The 12,929-nt window shown below is 35.2% G+C and overlaps 1 protein-coding gene across 2 annotated transcripts; it reads right to left on the reverse strand.

Annotated features, from left to right (window-relative positions):
* Window positions 1-4,929: 4,929 nt before the first annotated feature.
* LOC125675897 (uncharacterized) lies at window positions 4,930-12,929 on the reverse strand. 2 transcript variants are annotated; one of them, XM_048913730.2, is made up of 5 exons: window positions 12,785-12,883; window positions 11,505-11,629; window positions 9,459-9,806; window positions 7,782-8,040; window positions 4,930-5,719 (listed from the first exon to the last, which is right to left on the reverse strand). In XM_048913730.2, the coding sequence occupies exons 3-5, from the start codon at window positions 9,660-9,662 to the stop codon at window positions 5,511-5,513; spliced, it is 672 nt and encodes a 223-aa protein (XP_048769687.1). In that variant the 5' UTR covers window positions 9,663-9,806; window positions 11,505-11,629; window positions 12,785-12,883; the 3' UTR covers window positions 4,930-5,510. The 2 variants fall into 2 exon arrangements, with proteins under 2 accessions (XP_048769687.1, XP_048769688.1); XM_048913731.2 differs by lacking the exon at window positions 11,505-11,629 and having other exon boundaries at window positions 12,785-12,929.

Here is a 12,929-nt window from a genome sequence, read left to right on the forward strand (position 1 = left end):
AGTGGGATAAATCTCCGATATAATCTTCTACAGTGCTCGACGTGGCCTCACGGAGCTACATAAATATATATATATATATATATATATATATATATATATATATACTATTGTTAATTCAAATCTATCCTAGGCAAGATACACTTTTTTCTAGGATGAACGATTAATACAGTTTATTAGACTTTTTCACTCACGTGCGCTCTATATAGTGTATCAAAAGGCTTTCACATTCCGTGCCTTTATGTTGTGATGAGGATCGTCGTTTAAATAGAAATTATATAAAACACTAAAATTACCCAAATGTACACGAACAAAGGAAATTGTCAAGTTTTCGGAATGACCCGACCTTTTTTAGGTGGTTCCATTCTCATCCGACTTATCAATCTTAAGTTGGAAAACTGTATAGTCAATATATATGATTTTTTTTTTAAATATAGATGAATTTAATCAATAATCAAAGAAAACAAGTATGTTGTTAACCTTTTAAAGATTTTTAAAGATGTCAGACATAAACTGGGGTATGTCAGTATTAGAAGATCGCGCTTTTTCGATGAACAGAATTATAATAAGAATGATTCATAGATAACTACTTGTTTACTAAATAAAATAAAAAACCTGCTGATTTATGAATGTGTATGAAACACACGTTCTATCAGCTGGACACTGTAACACACACAGTGGTGTCGCGCGTACTGATTGTAGAGATATTAACACGTTCTATCAGCTGGACACTGTAACACACACAGTGGTGTCGCGCGTACTGATTGTAGAGATAGTAACACGTTCTATCAGCTGGACACTGTAACACACACAGTGGTGTCGCGCGTACTGATTGTAGAGATATTAACACGTTCTATCACCTGGACACTGTAACACACACAGTGGTGTCGCGCGTACTGATTGTAGAGATAGTAACACGTTCTATCAGCTGGACACTGTAACACACACAGTGGTGTCGCGCGTACTGATTGTAGAGATATTACAGGTGTATAGGTGTCTAACTCATTGAACGTGATTTATGAGGTTCTAGTATTTAAATTGGGTGATATCCAGTATATTTGGATTTAATGATATCCAGTATTTGAATTAGATGATATCCAGTATTTGAATTAGATGATATCCAGTATTTGAATTAGATGATATCCAGTATTTGAATTAGATGATATCCAGTATTTGAATTAGATGATATCCAGTATTTAAATTAGATGATATCCAGTATTTGAATTAGATGATATCCATGCAGTATTCGAATGTGATGATATTCAGTATCATTGGAATTAGTGAGTGTATGTTTGTACAGAGTCTATTGTCCCGGTACATCTTGATTTCATTTGCCAGTATTCTTCATTTTTGGGTTGGTACAGCAAATCTTTGATAAAAACAGTACATCATGTATGAGTAGATATCACAAAGAGCATGTTTCAGAAAGTACGAAAAATTGCCTGATTTTGTAACGAGTTCGTGATATCGACAAACAAAACACTCGCATAATAATGTGAATCTATTTAGCACATCTATCTTAATCAATACAGCACTACTTACAAGCTCCATAGACCAGTTAAATATGGAATCACTATGTGCTGTAATGTGGCTGGAAACGCAATTTTGAGCGAAGCGTGTTCGAGAATCTTGGTGGGTGAGGGTGACTTTAATCATTGTCTAAAGTTGTAAGTTTTGTAAGTCAAGTTCTTTGAACTTACATGTAAAACGAGATGCAATACTTCATTTTAAATTCACTTCCTTGATTCTCATTTAGGAAACGTTGTCATACCTAAAGACCTCATATTCACGGTATCATTTATAGCGAGGATGACGGTTGGTTGTTTCGAGTTTTGAATGTGACGTTGTTCAAGAATGAAGACGTAAAGTACCTGAGTATTGCGTAATGGTTCATGATCACCCAATCAGACATGTGGGTTTCCCCCGGGTACTCCATTTTCCTCCTTGCCCCCCCCCCCCCCCAGTGCCAATATCAGAACTGACGAGAAATATTAATGTAAATTGTAGAACAAGATCTGAAATTCTGATGTTGAGCACTTGGCCAGGAACATAGAATCAAAAGCCTTCTGTTTCGTTATATTGTGCATTATTTTGTCAGTTGTGTGATTATGGTGTTTTGTGTGTTTTATATTATTGAACGCGAAACAATAATTATAAAAGATTTTATACATAACCAGCCATACTGATTTTAGATGGGGTATATTAAACGACATAGTGACTACTCCGATAGAGTAATGAATGCATCTGTCATAATTAACACCAATAATATCAATGTAAAAAAAAATACACCAAAATTAATGAATGAAATACGGAGACAATGATTTAGCTATTGTCTTGATGCGTGAGACACATCCTTGTTCGCCTTTTTACGGCCACTATTTGCAATGCGTGTGTGATATTACATGTACATATGTCGTCATAGTTGAAATTAGTATCCTTACTAAACTACTCATGAAATTGAGAATGGATGATCGGAAACATTACCTTGTAATCGAGCGCCTGGTTTTGACAAACAGTGGACGGGGTTTTATATGAAAATCAATTATTGGATTATCACTATTGCTTTCATAATGTTGCAGAGAAAAGGAACCATGTGAGTTCTAGTTTATCTAACGCAATTGTTTCATTTTACCTTTCACTGTTTACAAAGGTAAAAGACTGCTGTGCAAATACAGACAACGTACACGATCTGCGACCACTATGAACTTCATATCAAATATGGAAATAAAACATGAATTTTAGCAATTAATTTCTCATCAACCGTTTACATCTCATATCCTCCTCCTCTCTCTCTCTCTCTCTCTATCCCCGTTCTTGGATAATTCATAAATCTACCAAATCCTCTCTCTCTCTCTATCCCCGTTCTTGGGTAATTCATAAATCTACCAAATCCTCTCTCTCTCTCTATCCCCGTTCTTGGGTAATTCATAAATCTACCAAATCCCCCCCTCTCTCTCTCTCTCTCTCTCTCTCTCTCTCTCTCTCTCTCTCTCTCCGTTCTTGGATAATTCATAAATCAACCAAATCCCTCTCTCTCTCTCTCTCTCTCTCTCTCTCTCTCTCTCTGTCTCTCTATCTCCGTTCTGGGATAAATCTACCAAATCCTCTTTAATTGTCTATCCCCGTTCTGGGATAAATTTACACATCCCATCTATCTCTCTCTATCCCCGTTCTGGAAAAAATCTACCAAACCTCTCTCTCTCTCTCTCTCTCTCTCTGAGAACTTCAGAACTCTGTCAGTGACAAACTGACAAACGACTTTTAAGAAATTTCCATGGCGATAGGTTGTACAGTAAATCAGATTTTCCTATTGGATTTTATAACTGTGTACAGTCAGGTGTGTTCGACAAAGGACTGTATACGATAAGGTCTCTATTTGTCCATAAAACAGACTTTCCTGCTTTTGTTTCAAAATCAAAATGTATATTACGTACAAGAACCCAGGTGTATAATCCTTTGTGAACAATTTCACCAAAACAACGTAGTCTAGCGCAAGCTTGGGCAAACTTTATACTCTCTAGACTTATTCATGTGATACAAAAGGGTTGTTTGTCCAAATATGCGCTGTAGGTTTTATGAACGTCTGTAAGAAATAGCATTTTCACTTTTGATTAAATGAAAGGTGAAAATAACGGACAGTGATCAATCTTATAACTCCTATAAGGAATACAAACTAGAGTGTTGTGCAAACACGGACCCCAGGATATACTAAAGGTTGGGTCAGGTGCCTTGAGGAAGTAAGCATCCCTTGTCGATCGGTCACACCCGCCGTGGTCCCCATATCTATATCAGGTAAACGGAGTAATGCGTAGTCAAAATTAATGTGCCAGGTATTGCCTAACAATACGGCAGTTTCGAGATAAGAACTCACCAAAAGTCTAGAACTCTACACTATGTTATTTTATTCATTGACGTTTAGTTGCACATTCCTCCTGTATATACGTTTTAACAGTTACAAACTTTTGGTAAACCTATATTAACAATGTTCACTGAAATAGGTGACGTCAACGTTTTAGGACCACAAAGTTAATATACCAATGGATTTGGGATTTTTAGATGGAATTTAATTACTTTGTTGTTTATTTATTTAATCAAAGTGATTAAAAATGAGAAAATTGCGGTTTATCACTAAGTCACCGAAATTGGTTAGTCGATGATACATTCTATTTTCACTTCTGTCCGAATATCCAGCCTGCAAAATATACGTACTACATTTATTAAGATTCATACACGCATTTTTCACAACTACAACGCATTCAGGAGGAAATGACTACCGTTACAATTAGTAAATGTTAAGTATTTCGCTTTGAGAGCACACAGTACAGTTGTAATCATTGGACTTCCAGAGATCATCCGGTACACCACTGACAGGAAGTCCCAGACCGGTGCCATCTATAACTGATTATTGATAAACCAATCCATAGATCAAGTGTCTCTGTTCTCTCAGGGAAAACACGAAATTAAGTTTCTCATTTTCGTACGGACTGCACTGTGTTTCGCTTCAAGAACTGGCTGTATCACTGTGAATATGCAAGATGTTTCATACTGTCCTTCGTTGATTTGGATACTTGGCGGAGGCGTTGGACCAAAAAGAAAAAGTTCAATAGAAACAAGTCAGCTGTCCTCGAGCCAAAACATTTACATCGTCTGAAACTACTAAACTGTACTGAAATTTTATTTTTTAATTTTGATACATGTATTTGGAAATATCTATAGAATATATAAATATACCAAAAAATAAATGTAGATAAGAAAAAAAAAACCAGAGTTATGAAAATTAAAAAACCAGTTAGGATAGAAAATTCTTTACAAATTTTTCGAAAATGTTGGTGTATTTTTGAAGCTTGTTCTTTTATAAAATGTGCCTTAGTTTTTATTCAAGGAGTCAAAACCTGCTATTTGATTATACAGGCGAATATACAAAACACCATATATGATTGAAAAAGTTATTTATTAAATAAAGTCATTAAATGACAACAACAAATGAACATTTGTATGGGAATCAGTAATGACTAGAGACAAACATCACACAATTATTATACAACCTGACACTCTTTTTCACAAAAACAGTGTTTCTAAAACGTATTTGCGAAAAACTTCAATGTTTCGCAAAATATATAGGACTTTATATCGAAATACTCGGAATAGATATATGCGTATGCATTATGTATTTCAATGCCGTTAAAATCCATAGGGAACACACATGTATTACTATTGTGATATACATGTACGAGAATCACGTGTCGAGATTGATTGTGCAACTCTGCAACTTTATTGCACATGAACAAAAATTATTCACTGTATACGTACTTTTAACACTCTGATGGTCTCGATGTTGATACGATTCATATTATTGCACAGAAAATAAAGCAGTCGTAAATATATACGTACTGTGTGTTATGTGAACGGGCACATATCTAAATCAATGTAATAAAAAACTCTTAATTCTTACATATTCACCAGAGAAGTAGATCGTTCACAGAAACACGGCAGACTGTTTCAATAATAAATCACTAGGTCACAGCTTCCGACAGTTTCCATAGCTCTACGTTTTTTCGTAACACCTCATCAAAATAGGAATCCGCCTCCGTGTCTGCCGTCGGCGATTCATAAGACAGGGACTTGGTGCGAATCATCGAGATGGAGAAACTTGGCGGGAATTGGCCGCTGAAGCTCAGGGAGAAAATACTGTCATTGTCGTCTGTAGATTCCTCGGAAATGTCTGGAAAATAATAGAAGCTTGTACAAATAGTTCCTGTCTTTGATATTGACAATGACAGCTTGATTAAGTTAATCTCCGAAGTGATGCAAATGTCAGTTAGAGGACGCGAATGACGAACACTCAAGCGGAATAATCGTCAGTGATATAAGGAGTGAATCGGTTCCAAAAAGAATAGTTCTTGTTTAGTTGCACGACATTATGATTAACCTCTCACAGGAAATCCGGAGAAAACCCACACGATGATAGTATACATGCAATTCTGGAAAAAGTGCAACACGAAATAATAAAAGTATTATCGGTCTAAAAAATGCAACACGAAATAATAAAAGTATTATCGGTCTAATTTTATAAAAACGATCCCTACATCTATCTTCCGTCTATTTCAAATTTTGATGATGAAAGTTCTAATTGAGATGCCATAATTGTTTTAAATATAAATGAAAAACTAAGAAATATTTTATAATCATAGCTTGCAATATATTACTTTTGCTCGGTTTTTTTTTTCAATACACAGAGTGGGGGATAAAGATGCGCATGCGTAGTTGGGGGTTCATATATACAGGACTCGTGTATACTGTATCCATCAATACATGTATATACGGCTAATCACAGTTACCCAATGCGGAACTAATGTAGGTAATATGTCATGTAGTTTTTCGTAAATGTAAATAACCATTTTAATAAAAGCCCTGTGGATTTATAACTAACGATCATGATAGTAATTCTGCAAATAAGGAGCATGTCAAATAATGTTTACGTAGGTAGGAGGGAGGTAAAATACACAAATATTAGAGGCGACTCGATAAAAGATTTCCTAATTATAGATCAAAGACATTAGAAATATTAATAAAAATTGTGTTGTAGATATTTTTCTGCAGTCAGTCGAAAAAGAGAAATATCAAAAAGAAAATTAATTGAGACCTAGGCCTCAGCTGTACGGTATGCATCTTTTTAAAACAGAATAATTACGACTTTGGATTTTCACTTGCACGTGTGTTTAGTTGCCTTAAGATTGCGATATATATCTTAAGATTATCACAAGATAGAACAGTTTGATGAAACAGGTAAGTTACGGTCTTAAGGCTGTATAAACTTAATTCTATATTTTAATGTCAGAACTTACATTTTACGATGAAGGGAGGAAAATATAAATAATGTGTCGAGCAAATGATTTATCAATCAACTTCATTGATCTAGTGAAATTAAAAACAACGTATATATAAATGCTGTTGGTTCTTACACGTTTACATAATTCAAAGATGAACTAGCTGCCCCCAAGAGAGAATCTCAACTTATCAATTTCATATCTGATCGCACGCTGTATAAATATCCTACAATTTGTCGTCAAAAGCTGGAAGAAGAAAAAATAAACACATTGTAATTGATGATTTCAAGATTTTCTTGTTTTTGACAAAGGTGATTTCACCGAAACCCACGCGCGTGAGTGACGTTAATTAAACGTATAATTTATTCAGGACGGCCTAAGATGACTTTAAGATAGACCTTACCCTTGTTAGAATTTTATGAAACGGGCCCCATGGCTACATGTATGAAATCTGCGATACAAACTTTGTGCACATGTTCTTAATCATTAGATCCAAAAAATACCTTAAACCAAAAACCCGTTCGTGTTTCTACAGTAGATATATACAGCACATCCTGTGCGTACACATTATATATTCATGTAAAACCTGTCAGTATAATCAATGTATGTTGAGAATGGCTGATAATTTTTTTATATTAATAATGTATTGTTGATAGGCACATTGCCGCCTCTGTATTGATGAAGGAACTCATTACGTGCACATTTTTAATCTGCATGCACTCTAATCTTCTCGTGCGTGGAGTCTGAGTATATGAACTGTGAATTATATTATTAGTGGTATAATGTCTGAATTAAGCTGAACATATACAAATAAAAAACAAAAACACCCCCAAAACAAACAAACAAATCAAATAACACAAACAGCCAAAACAAATATTGAATAAAAATAAACTCCAAACTGAATAACATCAAATACTTACTACATGTAATAATAAAATAAAGATTTAAAAGATATACCATCAAAACTGGAGGTGGCGCTGCTAAGCAGACTTCCGGAATGGTTAATTCTACAGTAATTTGGTACACTCTGTTGTCTGACCAATGGCATCCTTCGTGTCTGCGGGATGTCGGTCACTGAAACCTCCATCCCGCTGTCTGGGCTAATGTCAGTAGTAGATTTACTGTTTTTATTAACTTTCTGATAAAATGTTTGAATAACTTCACTAATATGGATCAGTTGTTTCAAGAGCTTCACATCTTGCTTTCGAAGAGCAGCCTGCAATAAGAAGAGAAGATTGTTACCACTTAATTCGCCCTGGACTAAGGGCTTCAAGACAGCCCCCCCCCCCCTCCCAACACTCAACCGTGAACTGCGCCCACCCCCACCCCTCTTGCTCCCCCGTTCCTAAATTTCTGGATCCGCCACTATTGTAGACCACGGTGACCTCACTGTACAGTTAGTGGAAATGGGTACATGAGTGTATTCTTTTTGATCATGTTAGAAAAAAGTAGAATGAAATTGATACATGAGACAGAATTTTGCTGATTTACAAGGGAATTTAGTTTCCTATTAAATGCTCTTATGATGAGGAAGTTGTAACCTGATAAAGGAAACCTTTGATCTATTTCGATACAATATATCGTGTACATGTATGTACATTAATCATTAAAGATAATTAAAACGTTGATCAACAACAACAAGAGGTCTAAGTCATTAGTTTAGAAAACAAATCATCTATTTTCATCATCAGGATGTCCTCATCATTACAATCAAGTAAACACCTGGCTAATTATACATCAACATATGATTGGTCTACATCCTTATTGTATATGAAATATAGATAAATTGTGTACTTTCTCACCAGTTTTCAGACAATGTACATTGATACACAAAGTATATGTATATTTGCTTTAAACGCACGTAGCTATTTACCAGGAAGAAATTTAGATCATAGAAAATAGACAACCCCATTCGCTAACAATAACACGATATAAATATTTCATTGTCTTGAATGTTAATGTGGTCAATTTTCTTTGTTTATAATGAATGTGTACACTGTATACTAAGCTCGTTATAACCAGTTACATACATGCATGTGTTTTCTTATTTTACTTTTTCAAAATTGAGCCTATCCGGCTTTCGTAAAACTGTACAAAAAGGTACTTCAGGAAAAGCATATATATACTGTTGAAAGATGTGTACATGGATTAGCGGCTGTTATTGATGTCAGCTCTAAGGCACTCCTCTATATAATACATGAAGTACATATACACATATATATGTTCTACTGTGTAGTACTATCCCCTTCTAGTTAATTATAGATCTGGGCAATATTTATTATGTTACATGTAATAAAATTTTGAGGAGAATCGTATTAGAATATAACGAGTGTATTTTGTATGACAAAATGCATATCATTATTATCTGGTGAACGTGGATAGATTGTTCCTAAAAATTGCGAGACAGTAATACAATTTCACACCAAATGTGGATTACAATAGAGTATTCAAACTCAGGTTCATATTTTTCTTTCTTTCTTTTTTTTTAACAGTGGAAAGGGAACAATTTCCAACTATGAAGTCAATGACAAAAACATGTTCCTCATAAATCTACATACTCACCAGTTCATAAATTTACATACTCACCAGTTCATAAATCTACATACTCACCAGTTCATAAATCTACATACTCACCAGTTCAGATTTGATTTTCTGTAAGCTACAATTCACTCTGTCCACGATACACAAGTAATCCTTGGCCACATAGCTGACTGTCGGATCCTCCGGTACACGGTTACTAGGATCCTCCGGTACACGGTTACTAGGACGTTCCGGTACACGGTTACTAGGATCTTCCGGTACATGGTTACTAGGATCTTCCGGTCCAGCGTGATCCATAACAAGGCAGTGCCTAAAGTCACCGTTCAATAAAAAACAAAGGGAGACAGGTGCTGAAGGAATGAAATCCCAGTTATAATTCCTGGTGTGATACTAAGTCGGCTTCAGCATGTGAAGATTCATCCTAACGGTGTATGACTGCTCCTAAAATCAATAACACGGCACCAATATAAGTACACGCCTGAACAATCATCGATTTTTTGCAAGTTTCATATTTTTTTGAAAGCGAAAAAAAAACCTGGCCAGGTAATTGCTGCGAGTTCATACACGAGTTCTGTTGCAGATGAACACAATTAGCGCCATTCGCTTTTAGCTGTTAGCGTGATGGTGGTTGGGATAAAAAGAGACGATTCACAAAATTAAACGATCTTATCTGTTTGTGTACACATCCTGGCGTCGTTAATATGATTTATAGAACAGGGAAAAAAGTTGTTTTCCGAATTTTCTGTTTCTTTATGGCAGTGTTAACATCTGACAAATTTTCTTCACGATTTCACCGCACAGATCGTTGTCATACTACGGGCTGAAAATTCGGCTAACGGAGCTGTTGGATGTGAACCAAATTGCGACGTTTGATCAGCTCCTCGCTCTATTTAAATTTTTTCCTTGATTACATAATTATAAGACAACAAAGCTTGTGTTAGAAATAGTGTATGTTTATTTTCTGTGTGATAAGCATTTTTTTTTTAGAGCCATGCTTTAATCGTTAAACGAAAAATGTGCCGTGGAAACAAGGATATAAGTTTTGGAAGTGCGTTGATTATATTCTAATAAATTTATTTCGCTGAAATTGTACTAAAATATTTTGCTAACTTTTAATAAAAGTGGGGGAAATATGATTGCTCTAGAACTGTGTAGTTTTTGTTGGAAATAAGGTCTTTTTTCTTTTTTTCTTTGGACTTTAAAAAAAAAAATCCAATTCATTTTTTCCCGTTGTATTTGTTTTAAATTCTATTCAATAAACCATCGGTTGCATTCCAACCGAATAATTGAATGCAAGATATGAAATTAGACCAGGAACCGCCATATTCACCAAGTTAGTCTACGTCTTTTAAAATGCATCTTATTTTCTAAATTTCAATTTTCACATCTTTAAAAAAACAAAAAACAACGTCAATCCCCAGTTCTGTTTAAAATTAACTAAGGAAGACTGCGTCTGGGTCTGAACACCTTAATATTCGTCTTAAAACCCCTATAATAAATAAATTACAATATCGCACTTGTTTGCACGGAAATTAAGCCCATTTTAGACCAATGTCAGCGTCTTTGTAAATGGCAATCTAATCAAAATTAGGCGTTACATGTACATTAATGGTTGCACTGAACCCCGATTAATCGTAATAATTGTAATTACAATATGTTCTCTAGCGGTAAATACAAATGCACGTGAACTTTTGTGTGGAGTATAGGGATTTCTGAGATTGGTTGTGTATCTCTTACAAAATCATGTCAAATCATTCCATGAATGAAATTACAGAAATTCTTCAAAATATGTTTACTTATAAAATACATAAAAATTGCTTCAGATAGGTGAATGAAGATTTTATCGGATTGAAATTTATGAGGCAGGTAAAAGATCATATACTGTGGTAAAAGATATTCAGTTTTTAAGAATATCTCGATCTGAGAAAGACTATTAGTTACAGAATCAGATAGGTATGCATTAAGCCTATATTGCACAGTATAATTTCGATTTCAGTGGGGGAAAAAAAACCTCTTATATTTTCGAACAGTGGGGCAATCATATTGTCAAAAATCAAAATCATTTCAAAATAATTCAAACATATATATTCTTCAAAATTCTTAGATAAATAGATTATATAATCGCTAAATGTACAATACCTGTGGCTTGCTTTAAATGAGAGATGACTTCTACAATGTATAATCCCTCTGTTTTGACGTTCACGGGAAATTCTTGAGAGCCCCTCCCTGTCCACCATGAACCCAGTCACACACCCCCAAGTAGTCTGTTGACAAGACACATCATAACACGGGTCAACGTAATGACACTCTTTGTAATAACAAACGGGGCAAAAGTCAACAAACTTAGCAACTTTAAGTCAATAAAATGTTTATCAAACTCCAAAGTTTGGAGAGCATTGTAAATATATTTTCATTTTTGAGAGATAAAGAGGAAATTCGATCTGTATAGTGCATGGTTTTTAAATATCACATGAACAAATTTTAACAGGTTAGTATTGTTTGATATGTCGATTGCACGAAATCGACAGAGGTATGGCACGTTCTATAGGGGCGGATCCAGAAAAGAGTGAATTGGGGTGCGACCTTATTTGGTACATTTTCCAACCAAAGAGGCAGTTGCAGCCACCAGCAAGGAAAAGACACACTATCTTGTTGGAAAAGAAATATGGTCAAATGTGTGTTGAAAACCCTTTAATTCCGAGATCCGCCACAGTAGTTTCCATTACTTTTAGAGGGGTTCAAACTGAATTTATTCTTTTATATACTTTTTCCTTACCCTGACTTGTGTATATATTTATCTACATGTTTATGACCTTAATGTTGGGAGGGGGCTAAAATAGGCTATTAATTAAATTAAAACTGATACACGATGCTAGGGGGACCGGAATAAATCCATGTCCATGCATGACGAGCCTATATTTGATATACCCTATAATAACTCTACATAATACAGGATGTACTATTGTATTTATATACATACATGTGTTCACATTTCAAATGTTTTTACCACAAAAATCTCTACCAACTGTATTGATGGACATGTCCTCATGAATGTGAACTATGTGCGTATAAATTTTGATAAATATTGTACGTACCGCTGGGAATCCCGGGGGGGGGGGGTGAAAAAAGAATGCAATTCATATAAAAATTGAATTTCATTTTTGAAAATACAAGAGGGTATGAAATGCAATGGTTCATTCCAGTATAGTTTCATGAGGCGCATTTGCGCTTCGCACTTTATGAAATATACTGGCGTAAAACGTTGCAGCCCCCCCCCCCCCAAATTAAGTAAATGTGTATCACGGGAGGTTCCTGGAAGTGCTTACGACCTCGATCAAAACCAAACACTTCACACTGTAAGATTTTTATGATCGAATTCTCTGGTTCAGTTACGTGTAAATGACTACAAAACACCATACCTGGCATTGTAGATATCGGTCCGAGTCCAAGTTCCTCTGGCCGTCTGCACGCTCCCTTAGAGGTGTACACACGGAGTCACGTGTTTAGGTCTGCACGTGATTCCTTTTTTAGGACCTTTCACATTGTTAAATTTGTATATTGTCA

This window comes from Ostrea edulis, chromosome 3 (genome assembly GCF_947568905.1).
Source record: "Ostrea edulis chromosome 3, xbOstEdul1.1, whole genome shotgun sequence".
NCBI lineage: Eukaryota > Metazoa > Mollusca > Bivalvia > Ostreida > Ostreidae > Ostrea > Ostrea edulis.